The sequence below is a fragment of the Rhipicephalus microplus genome, chromosome 5, assembly GCF_043290135.1.
Source record: "Rhipicephalus microplus isolate Deutch F79 chromosome 5, USDA_Rmic, whole genome shotgun sequence".
NCBI classification, from domain to species: Eukaryota; Metazoa; Arthropoda; class Arachnida; order Ixodida; family Ixodidae; genus Rhipicephalus; species Rhipicephalus microplus.
In genome coordinates this window covers 2,234,670-2,247,873 of record NC_134704.1, presented here as the reverse complement: position 1 = coordinate 2,247,873, position 13,204 = coordinate 2,234,670, and the positions used below count along the sequence as shown (strand labels likewise).

Below are 13,204 nucleotides of genomic sequence, written 5' to 3'. Positions count from 1 at the left end.
CCCCCTGTTAGCTCGGGTCCGTGATGTCGCTACACAACGAATGCCTGCTCGCGCAGAAGCCCCTACGAGGAGCACAGCAACTCAAAGAAAAAAACTTGAGTGGCGTATCCATACAGCTAATAAACCTCAAACGAATGAAACAAATCAATTTTAATAAATTGCTTCAATGTTCAAAATGTGATTAGAGCACTGCATCTAACATGAACAGTAAATCAAGACAAGAGATGGGCTAATATAAGAAATGTTTTATAATAAACCAATAGGGCTCTATATAATTATATGTAAAAAAACTGATGCATCGGTCACTGAAGTGCCACCGCTGACATGAGAATCGCGCGAAAATTTAGATACGATTTCTAGGCAATAAAGTGAAATTTTTTTTATTACAATAGGAATTATATGGACACTCATGGGTTACGGCTGTTGCCACCATGTTCGGCGTAAACTACACAATTTTGTAACATTCCCACGCATTATACATTCGACCAGTGCGTAAAATTGCACAAGCTGGGATTATCAACGCCACTCAAGCAGAAGTAAACGAGGTGGCCAATCCCTGTCACACAGAGGGCGTGCACAGTGTGTTAGACCGCCAAGTGTTAGACCTGCCCTCAAATGCTGAAGCAATGAGAAAACAAGCCGCCCATCTTGAACGAGCATGAATTGATGTGAGGGAAGAGGTTGCTTTAGCATAGCAGCAACTGTGAACTCATTCTAAAGATGTGGTTGCGATAGCCGGCGCACGCGCTATTGGCGAGCATTAGCGCACGGCTCGTAAACCGTTCTACGTTGTGAGCACCCAACAGGAAGAGATTGTGCGATAAGAGATTTTTCCCTGAATCGGACGTACTTGTTCTCTTACACCAGCGTTTTGTAGTTGTGAGTGTCGCGATGTCGGATTCAAAAGAGTGGGCTGTCAGCCTTCGTATTGTCACGGGGTCGTGATGTTGACTAAGGCAGCAGCCGCTGTTTCCATGAGTGGACTTTTCATTCGGGCCAACCTGTACCCGGAAAACGAAATGGCACTCTACAAGCAATACACACTGTAGACTGATAGCAGCAAACATAGAGCGTCGGCCGTCGATAATCTGCCACGCGGCTAGGTGCGTTGCCATTATACACGCAGCTAGGTGCGTTGCCATTATACATGTGCCATCGAAGATTCCAGCATTATCGCTAGTGGCGGCGTAAGTTACAGAACAAACCTTTATGTACACGTTCTGCGCATAATCTCATCAGAAGGTTCTAAGATTATCTAGATGGCTTCCAGTCATTCGGGCACGGTTATCGCAGAGCAGCGTTACATGCGTAATGGTGCGCTACGAGAAATAGAAATGAGCACGTGTGGCATTGCCATTACAACATTACAAATTGTTGCTATTGGAGTATCACTTCGTTAGTGAAACTGATTTAATATGTTTTTCAATTTATATGATTCGATGATCTCCATCGCAGAGCGCGTGCAGTGCTCGATGATTGCCCGGCAACGGTGTGGCGAGTTTTTTGCAACACCACTGGTGTCATTAAATCCATTTAGGCACAGCTTGGCGCAAAATGGCGCAGCACTGTCACCCCTGCGCTTTGGAACACAGCTGCATGTTTAGCTCGGACACTCGCTCTTGGCTCAGATCAGGGCAAGCTCCACATTGCTGCAATCTCAGAGTGCGGTGGCACCTAGCCACAAGAGTAATCCTGCGCCCAATGCAACTTGCAAAAATATTTGTAATTGATGCAGTATGCCGACAGCACCGTCAACAACGGGCATTAGTAAAATTACCATTATTTATACAATGAAATGATTGTGGCAGCTAGGTGCCACGTAAACTTACCACTGGTATGTTTACTATATGGTATATACTAGAACAGATAGACCTGGCATTTTACTCGTAATTTATGTAAAAGTTCTGTAGGCAAGTGGCCACGATCTAATCCCATAGTTTCAACACAAGTACAAATCATCTAGCAGGTGCCACTAAATTCCTGCAGTCGACAGGATCATAACTATCCCTATATTAAGAGAAATCAACTTCAAAAGGATCATCATGTCTTAATTTATTCTGCCTATTACAGATGCTATGTGACGGAAGATTGTATCGAGCACCAAGTCGGCGAGACACAATATTCACACACAACAAAAGCTAACTTTCAAAAAGAATTCTATTTTTTGCATTTTGTGGAAAAAATATGAAAACATGGGCCAGAAAAGAGCGAGTAAATGTAGAGAACTGGAAAAACAACTAGATTTTACAAGATGATCTTATACTAATGCCATACCGTCTAGTCACAAATGTTTTACTGAGGTGAAAGAAAGAATGAAGAATAATGCACATTTTTTTAAAATTATGATACGAGAAAATTCTTCTTTTTACATTGTTCAATTGAAACCTTTCCTTTTGAAATCTTGAAATTGAAATCTTCCTTTTCACCCCAGGAGAATGTTGGTGACTAGGCAGTATGGCGTTGATAGAACATCTTCTGAAATCTTGTTTTTTCTCGGTTATCTCTACTCGCTCCCCTTTTCGTACAAGCTCATCCAAGCAACCATTTTAGTCCTTTCCTAGCTCATGTTCTGGTATTTATTTAGTCAGAAAAAGAAATGAAATTTATTGTTGAAAGTTAGCACTTGTGTGTGTTTTTTGTGTCCCATGGATTTGGTATGCTAAGCAATCTACAGTAATGCTTTACCAACATACCTAGTCTTCAACCTTAGCATGCTATGTGACAGCAAAATGGACAAGTAAACAAGATGCGTAACAGAGATCATCTCTACCACAAGCCTTTTTATTTATACAGACTAGCATTAACCCCATCACTGGCTAGTAACACTTTTGCTTGCTTGCTCCTGTTCGGTCACAGCAGTTGTTTTAGAAAGTGCATATCCTAGAGCGGCAACTTCCTCCTTGCCGGGGTCAGGTTCATGCGATGCCTGTTCATAATCTTCGTCACCATCATCGTCAGAAGGGTACAGCGCTGGGTACTGAGACATGCACTGCTGCATAGCCTTGAAGTGGTTATAGCATTCACTCCCCTTGGTCTCTGATGTGCTGTAGTGGAAGCACGAAAATGCTTCTCGAAACTGTGGTCCACAGGGGCCAGAAGCCATGCCTCCCAAGCAGGGGCAGTTCCAGTTTATATCACCATTCGGAAGAATGAGGCCTAGGGAAAAGAAAAGGTACTTTGCCTCATTCAGTGTCGCAGTTATAAGTGAGAACTAATGAGGTATACAAAAACCGAGTAATACATGTCACAATGAGCACTTCGAGGTACACACAAAGTTGTGCTTGAGGGGCCTTACTAAGCTGATATTTCATGTTCTTTTTCTTTCATGTTCTTTTTCTTTCATGTTTTAGGAATTGGCAGCACAGAATCATAGTATTCAATATTCAAGAAGAGTAATAAAACTAAGTGATCAATATATTGATGTGCCAGGATGTCTACCAATTTGCTTTTTCAATATTCCATGACTTTCCTAGGTTTTGCCGTTACGTCTGCTTGAACTCTGTGCATTGGAAGCAGACCCATGAGCGGTAAAAAAAATCAGGCAACCTTATAGAATAAGTGAATAAATGTACCATCTGTGCTCTGAATGTTCAGAGTGCGTGCACTAAATGTAAAAAAATATGTATATCTGGCCAAAACGACACCTCTGAGTCAGAGAGTCGGCAAGTTGGCTGTTTGGAGGAATGCAAACACACAAGTTAAAATTAACCACAGCTGAAAGTTTGAAAGAGTCCATGGTAGTCCTACAACACAGCCAAAGCTGCTAGGAAATGTGGAAGTGGCACTATCTTGTGGCATCTGTGTAAAAGGAGGACGCTTGAGGCTGGCCGGTTCCGCCACTGAAGTTTCTAGTTCTTTATAATGATTACCACTCAGGCCACTTAGGATGTTGATTGGATTGGATCAGACCGACCTGTATTTACTGACTTTAGTACTTGGAATATGAATTGGATCCGATCAGACTTGGATTGCTGTATTTACTACTGATGTACATCCCCACCTAAATAGTACACCTCTAATATATACTTTTCAGCAAAAAAATATTAGTAACTATATACTACTCGTGTATTCTGTGCATCTTGCATTGATAATGACTAACAACATCTTAAGAACGGAGCCGCACTGCATAATTTTCCTTATTTTTCTATGACGAGCTTATGCATGTTGATTTTTTACTTTTCTGGGCTCTGACACTTAGAATTCGACCGAGTCCTCATATGCCTGCAATGAAAGCTAGGGCTAGCGTACTCTCAGAGGATTTCCATCAGCACCTATTCTGAGATCTCCTCGGTAGTGACGACGTGGTTGTCCACTTAAAAAAAATCTCAAGGCTGAACGTCGTTGGGGGCCACACCATGCGTGCGTAGTGAAGCCATGCACCTGCGCATGGTGTCGAAAACGAAGAGCAAACGACACGAACACCGCGGGAAAACTATTCCAGTCACCACATCCAGTGCGGCCCCACATATGTGACCCTAATTAAAGGCGCGGCACTGCCAACGTCTTTTCTTTTGCTTGTCTTTGGTTTGGAGAGGGAGGGCATATCCGTGCATACACCTGCGGCGGCAAGAACGACGGAAACGTTGACCACAAGCCCGCCTGTTTGCCTTGCACACACTCTCGCACCATAACAAGTGCTTGTTTTCGCCTGAAAGTTGTCGGGCCCTTATGGCTCGGAGGCATAAGAGAATTATCGTGTTTTCAGCGTTATCAGCAAGATGGCGCATTGAGCACGTGGCGGCTCTCATCTCTCACGCGTACTTTGGACCGTAGAAAGGAGGGGAGTGGAGTGAACGATCTTTCGCGCGCCCTTCACTCGCGGTATGGAGGATCATACGTCTTGACTGGCGCTGTGTTTGCATTGGAACAATTTTGTTGTAGTTACCGGGCGCACAAAGGTCACTGCAATCGTCTGACAGTCTCCATTTGCGAAAAGGGCGCGATTTTCACAACAACTGAGGCGCTTATTCACATTCATCTGTACTGGTGAGTACGTTTCGTGCATCATTTGTGCATGAGAAACGCCGGGCATGTTTCCATCTGCTTGCCATTCTGCGCAGGGCATTCCAATTGGTTGCTATCGCGTTTATCGCCGGGCCCAAATTAGTTGCCTGGCCCAAATTAGTAGCCAGGCCCGGCAACTAACTTATACGGTTTGTACTGCTTCTATCGAGGGCCAGCAGGGCTCGTCGAACTACGAACATTTTTTGCACATCACAATTAAGATATTCCGATTCATTCTGCTGAGTTCTCCCTTGCTTCAACAGATAGCACAGAAAAAAAAAATTAAGAACTCGCTCGAAGCATGCATTTCAGTGGAGGAAGTACTTGAATCATGTAACAGAATTAATGTGTCCTCTGTGCACAAGGTATTCGCATGTGCTGAAACAGCTCTAGTCAAAAAAGAAAGTTTTTTTGCTGAAGTTTTATGAAATAAAGAATTTCAGTTCTCCAGTGACTATACATAGCAGCATAGTTTCTTAAATAATTGGATTGCCACAATCGCGACGTCCGAATCAGTAAAGGCAGTGCACCCTTACTCAAGCCAACCCTGACCGGCATGTTTAAGGTTTGTTCTGACAAACTCCCTTCTCTGTGTTTTATTTTCTATATTTGAAAGCGAGAATTTCTGCACCGAATGCCAAACACAAGGCCACTTCTTTGTTGCAGTACAGTGAAGCCCATCATTTGCACATTTGCAGGAATAAAGAATTGTGCATGTCATATTTACACATTTGTAAGTCAACTACTCGAATATAGGTAGAACACCTAAAATAGCACTGCAAAAAAAAAGGGGTAGGAGGGTGAGCGCAAGCAGATGTCATTAAGAAATTTACGTTTTCGAAATTGAATTCCGGTGTGCCAAGTTGGCTCCATGTCAGCGCTTGAAAGCCGTGCAGAAAAGATAGCTTGGCAGTAATACGTGGGGATTATTTTCGGGAAGACTTTACAACCGAAATTAATTTTCAATTTTAAGTCAGCCCCCCCAACTTGAGATTTCAAATTCAGACAAAACAGGTCAACCTATAATCATGTGAATACAGTATCTTGCGAACAAAGCACGATTGAGTAAACGTTTTAGATGATTCAAGAAATGTCAAATCAAATGGACAAAATAAAACAGATCGGCATTCTTGTATTGCTTCCAACTAAAAAAAGTCGTAACGAAAAGAGTGCAACGTACATGATCACTGCACACTGTCGGTTCTAACGTATGGGGTTGAAACATGGAGGATAACAAAGCAACTGGAATTGGACCACACAGTGCAAGATGGAATGAAAAAATAATAAAAGTAGCAGATTAACATCAAGCAAGAGATCTAGGCTTGCCACATAATGCGTAGGACAGCACGAAAAACAGAATGGCTTCTAAAGAATGTAAAATGAAGTCGATGAAGGCAGACAGATGGAGTAACTAAATGCACAGGGGTGAAATGGAATCGGCTGACACGGGATAGTTGTAAACTGGAGATCCCTGGGAGAGGCTTTCATCCTGCAATAGACATAAACAGGCTGACAATAATGATGATGCTGTAAGTCAGAGGAGTGCTGCAAAGCTGCACATTTTCATCAGCACAACATACATATTTTACATTTGGTATTTAAAAACGTTGCAAATGAGGTAATATGTATAAGATGTTTAGAAGTTTTTTTTGTGGATATGTGAACAGTAAGAAATAACCGAAGAGCCTTTAGCACAAAATTGGTTCTTGCAAATAGTTTGACTGGAAAAAGCTTGCATCTAATTCATCAGGGAATGATAACAGATTGCTTAAAAGCAATTTCAGTTATTATATAACCACAATAAATCGTTATCTCCACGCTTAACTTTCTCAATTCGATGGTGTTGCAGCAGGTTTGCCTGTGCATGCAGTTTCACAAAGTATCTTTGTCACCTGAAAATGTATGCACAATGAAGAATACTGGCAGTCATAATGGCTTCATTACAAACTGCCAGCGCTTCATGTCACCACTTGTGAATAGTGTACTGTGAAGTATAACATGCACATTTTGTCATTTACATAAAATATAGTTAAAGGACAAGTTATAACATGACCCTGTAACTTAATTTTGCATGCCATGTATTAATGACAATTAAAGTATTAAAAAAATATGCCACCTTACCTCGTTTTTCATCTTCTGGATCATCTGGTAGTTTTATTGTGCTAGGTTTCTCTTGATCCTCCTTAGTGATAAAAATTACTCGGTCCTTGCCTGTTCAGTGCCCCAAAAAATATATGTATAAATTTGCAATAGGGCCAATGATTCAAGATAATAGTCTACGAACTGCCAACACCAGGTAGCAATATTCAAATTATCAAGGCGAAAACTCTTAAAGAAAAGCAGGCTATGTGCACATTTGGAAAGCATACTTATTAATAAGCAAGATCTCAAGAGTTAACATTGCAGCTAATTATTTCAAGGACAAACTGCCCAGAACAAATTGAAATTAACAAAATTCAGCTGCTAAGTTTGCAAGGTAAACCCATACTGAACAAAACGCAAGACCAGTGCTAGTTTTATCATATCACGAGTGAAAGCAAGATCTTAAGAGCTAGCACTGCAGCTAAATATTTCAAAGCCGAACTGCTCAGAACCAATTGCAATTAACAAAATACAGCTGCTAAGTTTGCAAAGCAAACCCATATTGAACAAACTGCGAGACCAGAGCTAGTTTTATCATATCACAAGCAATACAACAGGCAGCTTGACATTTGGAACCATTTTAGATAAGTGCTGCTTGGGAGCAGTACAGCACCAAGAGTGCAAATATTATACGCAGATCACTGCACTCGGAGTCATTCCTTTGCAATGCTGAACCCTGATCTGGTTCATGCGCAGAACTGTGTGAACATTCAAATCACAAAAGTGCAAGATTTATTCCTTTGCGGGGCCTTATAACACACGCTAAGTTCAGCTGTCAGCCCCTCCCTCAGGGAAAATGAGAAACCTATGTTGCTGGCCAGTATTGTACAGAACAACATTCCAAAAACCAGTTCCTTTCATGAATATCACTGGCGTTTCATTCAAGGGTCAGTAAACAATGCCAAGGTCCAAAAATTGCTCTAAAGAGATATATGTGCACTTTTGCTACATGAATGCCACAATAATTTTGCAAATACATGCGATATTAATGAAGTTACAGGGATTCAAACATCACTTTCAGCTAGTTTCAAATTTTTGCACGGCCTCGCTGATTTGATTGATTGATATGTGGGGTATAACGTCCCAAAACCACCATATGATTATGAGAGACGCCGTAGTCGAGGGCTCCGGATGCATGGCCTCGCCACCATTCTCCCTCACATGGAGGGGAAGGCCTAAACCGTTGTCGCAACTCCTTCCAATTCGGCAATGCTTCTTCCCTGTGTTGCTCATGTCGAGAACAAAGCATGTGCGCGCAGGAACCATGTTGTGTTATAGTTAAACGAGAAACGTACGTTAAACAACTGCGAGGCCAAAAAGAAGGCAGTTTCATAGCTGTGTGCAAGAACAGGAACTGGCTTCACTACTGTTTGTTGAGACCTGGTTAAGACCAATCACCGAGCTGCATGCTGCCTCAAGTCGCCGATCGCCGACATTGCGTCACTGCGTGTGGAAAGAGGATTGGGCAGGCGTAGGAAAGGAGCGCGAGAATTTTTTTTGGAAATAGAGGCTCTGCGCTGTGTGCAGCACTGTAATATTTAGAAAACGTTATCTCTGTGGTCTACTCTACGAATTGTCAAACTTGTTTGGGGGGTGTGAAAAAAGCCAGAGCCTGTTGGCTGGTCTTATAAGGATCAGTGCAACTGTAAAGGAAACTTGTTACGTTTATGAGGCAACAGCGTTCCTTCTGTTATGGCATTTAACTCTTTCACGAGCACTGACAAGTATAGTCATTAAAAATATGGTCGCACATGAAACTAATGACCCCGGAGGCTGGGCGTGCCAGGAGTGCCTGCCAGCACACATTTTCTAGCCAGCAATGAGCTTCGCCAGGAAAGTGCTCATCGCCGCCGAGAGACGCACCAAGCAACAACCTTATGACAGCATCCGACGATGAGCCTAAGCCACCGCCGGTTCTAACCAGACATTAATAGATGCGGTGTGAGGAACGCTAGAAGTTTAGGGCATAGGACATCAATCTATCTGTTGAGTCATATGTTTATATTGTTTCTGTGCACTTACATTGGTTTGTATGTAATGAAGATTGTATTCGTCTTACGAGTACCTGCATTCATATGTTTGTCCCACTTGTGCAAGCAAAATGTGCCGGGAGCATAAGCACGCGTTGTGACAACATTAGTGAGCCCCCCCCCCCCCCCCCCCCCCGGGCCCTGCCTGGATTCCTTCAATTTCGTCACGTGCCCTGGACTGTCTTTATCGGCGGGATGGACCTTGAACGGTTGCGTGCAGCGGGACACGCCGTTGGTTTATAGGCAGAGGATATTATCAAGTTGTATGAAGACGAAAAGAAGAGGTTGAGATATGAGTGAGTAGAGGTTCAAAAGGCTACAAAATAACAAAAAGAAATAGCTAAGGAGCCAAGGCAGCAGATGAACCTGCTATAGAAATATGACGTTAGAAAAGGAGTTAACTGAAAAGAAACTGCACTTACACGCAATAAATAGTGACGAAGGGGCAGTATCAAGAGCTCCCCAGAGGCTAGCCAAAGTGTGTCTTCAAAAGTTCATGGCGCCGTTTGATGAAAGGAGGGACGATTTGCACGCCATTTCAAAAGAATCGCAACCGCACAAGAGTGGCCGAAGAGCGATTGGGCAACTGGGCTGAGTATGTGTCTAGTGGAGGAAGCGTTGGGGATTTTCAGTCGGATGCCAGAAGCTATAATGCGCTCGACTACGACAAGTTGAAGGTCGCTCTTTTACAACGTTTCCTACTGACTGCTGAAGGTTTTCGGGAGAAGTTCAGGACTTCCATGACCCAGGAAAATGTAATCGCCCGACAGTTTGACACCCGCATCTCCAACTATTTCGATCGCTGGTCGGAGATGGGAAAAATAAAAATGATGTTTGAAGACCTAGGGACTGCATGATTCCAGAACATTGATTGATTTGCGGGGTTTAACGTCCCAAAACCACCATATGATTATGAGAGACGCCGTAGTGGAGGGCTCCGGAAATTTCGACCGCCTGGGGTTCTTTAACGTGCACCCAAATCTGAGTACACGGGCCTAAAACATTTCCGCCTCCATCGGAAATGCAGCGGCCACCGCCGGATTCGATCCCGCGACCTGCGGGTCAGCAGCCGAGTACCTTAGCCACTAGACCACTGTGGCGGGGCATGATTCCAGAACAGTTTTTGGCGTCGTGTCATCCTGGGGTCACTGTCTTCCTTAAGCAGCGCAACTGAAGACAGTAGCAAAGCTGGCCGAACATGCGTACTGGTATTTGGAGGCCGGAGGACAAAAGAATTTAGGGAGAAAAGAAAAAGACTGAAAAAAAAAGAGCAGACTCAAACTATCACTTAATGTTTTTAGTGTGACAAGGCAGGACATACGGGTGCAAGCTGTGGGCTGGGCCGCGCAAGTGGTTCACCCTCGCAGTGTGATAGGTGTGGGCGCCGAGAGCACAGTGTGGAAACGTGCAGAGCAAGGCCAGACAACCAGACTGCTTATGTGGTTGTAGAGGATAGTCCTGGGAAAGATGACCACGTGAAGCGAACGGAAAAGACAGGGATAAGGTATGCGCTGTCTCGACGTCTATGCAGTCAGAACATGCAGGAAATATGAGGCCTGATGCAGAAGGGATTCTGCAGGGAAGGAAAGTGACCGTACTCTGAGACACGAGATCAAACATTGTTTTGGTTAGGCAATCCATGGTCTTTGAGGAAGATTTAACAAGTCGAAAGACGCCGGTTTGATCGGCAGATGGGACCATACGGAGAATGCCTGTGGCACGAGTCCTCATCTTGACGCCCTATTACTGAAGATGGATTGAAGCCAGGTGCGCTAAAAATTTGACGTACAACATGATTCTCGGGAATGTGCCAGGGTTAGAAGAGCCCAGGATTTCGAAACTCTCTGGAGATTTCCCACTCGAGAAATGGCAGATAGGACGGAACGCGAGGACAATCAAGTCGTAAGAAAATGTGATCGAAGAAACTTGAATCCGCCCTCTGGTGAAGAGGTGTATGCATTAAAGAAACGTAAGAAGAATGTGAATCACAAAGATATCTGTAGGCAAAGAATGTCACTTGCAGTGCTGAACATAACTGCAGCTGCATTGAAGGAAAAAACAGAAGTGCAGAACACTTTGCGACATTCCTTCACACGTCAAGCGAAATGAATGTATTGTAGGGAGACCCTACGCAGACATAAATCCGATAAGATAGCAGGAATGCTTTATCGTATAATAAAGGACCATGATGAGGTCGAAAAGCGACACCTGTGCTGTTGAGCCTGCGAAGGAACGTTCTCAACTGGACACATGATACTATGCTTATTTAAGTGTGACATGGTGATACCAGCTGTTTCACTTTACAGTAGTGACTTGCATGTAGTATGCCTGTAGTATGCGGCACTAAATCATTGCCATACTGTATCACGGGCCGCATGCCAATGCTCATAGGTATTACGACTTACGTGTTCATGCACGCACTGTGAATGTTTAGTACAATTGTAATGGCGTACTACCGTGATGCAAAGAAATGTCAACAGCAGAAAGCATGACTTTCGACTCGCTTGAACTGTGACATGCCTGGACTGTTGCTAGGCGAATCTGTGCTTTCAGCTGGCGTCATCGTAGCACTATAAAGTCTTGCTATGGCTGCAACTTTCGCATCGCGTGTGTGTTCAGAGTGCCAGGCATAACTAACAAATTGTAAACACATGCAGTGCACGAGCACAAGCCAGAGCGGAATTATAGCTCTACAGTGATGGCCGGCTTACAGCACAAGTTCTGCCTTGCCACAGCCAAGGCATGTCGCACTTTGAGTTCAAAGCAAAGCTTTCCGATGTTCACGTTTCTCTAGATCACGATAGTATGTACCTGATGAAGTTTTTCCGCATCTTCTCAAGGTTTCACTCTAAAATAGCTCAAAATTCTAGGAGTGGAAAAGCACGGAAGGTCTGCTCGCATGGCAGATCAGGGAATTGCTTCGCCGTACTTGCAACAGATGGCATCATGTGCATTCTAAATATAGCAGCACACTTCGAGCTTGCTGCGTTCTGGTGTATATCCACAGTAGTTGTGTTTTTCAATGCGGGATGGCCCCATTTCCCCATGTTTAGTTTTTTTTTTCTTCTTTTCAATAACATTCATTCCTCCTCCTCTTCCCGTGTATCGCCATTCATTGGAATGCTGCCTCTGATACTGTGCATGCGATATCATATAATGCAATTAGCAAAATTAAGAACAATCATTTCATTGAAATAATTGTACCATTTTATTGAGGGGGAAAAACCTACGAAGTGTACAACAAATATTTTTCAGTGATTCAAGCAAGTTTTTCTTTTTTTTTTCTTTGGGTTAAAGGCCATACAGCATGGGTTTGAGCACATAAAGCTAACACTAACCTGCCACCTGACTACTTATACTTAGCAAGCTGGTTTTCACTTCATGGCATCCACTAGAGATGCATGGAAGCATGCAGCTCTGAAGCAGGCCATGTAGAGAATAGATAAGACTTTTTTTAGTTATGTCCAAGCCAGTCCAGAGTGGAACTAAGTGCTGTTCTGGTGTCCGGACAAACCAAAGTGAACATTACTTGGAATCCAAGAATCATGGAACCCCTTTGTAGGATTGCCAGGAAAGGGAATGTTTTTTGTTTTTTTTTTAGCCATGTTGACATACTTTTTCTGCTAGCTCAAAAACCACTTTTGTGTTTTTTTTTTCTGTTTTTTATGTGTATTTGGGTGGTTCTGTTACATGCTGAGCCATGCTGAGCATGCTTGCAAACATAGTTTTCAACAAATGGGAGGCAGATATGCAGATTGCAACAAGTGGCAGATTTGCAGCAATCCAGGGCAACTTTTTTACCTTTATTGTCAATTGACAACAACATTGATTGTTCTAACATTAATTAAAATGAGTGAGAGCACCTGAACTTTAGTCCACTTAATAAACTTTTGATTTGATTAAATTGATATTTTTTGGCACGTATAAGCCACTGCTTCACACTCTGCACTGCCCATGGGATCGATCTAGCGCAGTAAAAGTGCTCTTAATTGATATGTGGAGTTTAACATCCCAAAACCACCATATGA

The 13,204-nt window shown here is 43.2% G+C and overlaps 1 protein-coding gene and 1 long non-coding RNA gene across 4 annotated transcripts in view; one reads left to right on the top strand and one right to left on the bottom strand.

Moving 5' to 3' along the window:
• Positions 1 to 2,760: 2,760 nt before the first annotated feature.
• Positions 2,761 to 13,204, bottom strand: part of LOC119175120 (mitochondrial intermembrane space import and assembly protein 40-B) — a 39,148-nt gene continuing 28,704 nt past the window's right edge. For 2 of the 3 annotated variants that reach the window (XM_037426359.2, XM_075894710.1), the window contains exons 2-3: positions 7,126 to 7,215; positions 2,761 to 3,156 (exon numbers count right to left, since the gene is read on the bottom strand). In XM_037426359.2, the coding sequence (XP_037282256.2) occupies positions 2,810 to 3,156; positions 7,126 to 7,215 (437 nt within the window). In that variant the 3' untranslated portion in view covers positions 2,761 to 2,809. The remainder of the gene's footprint in view (positions 3,157 to 7,125; positions 7,216 to 13,204) is intronic. The other variant, XM_037426360.2, reaches the window with a different exon arrangement.
• Positions 4,829 to 13,204, top strand: part of LOC142817640 (uncharacterized) — a 33,949-nt gene continuing 25,573 nt past the window's right edge. The window contains exon 1 of the long non-coding RNA XR_012895265.1: positions 4,829 to 4,986. This is a non-coding gene — a long non-coding RNA (uncharacterized LOC142817640). The remainder of the gene's footprint in view (positions 4,987 to 13,204) is intronic.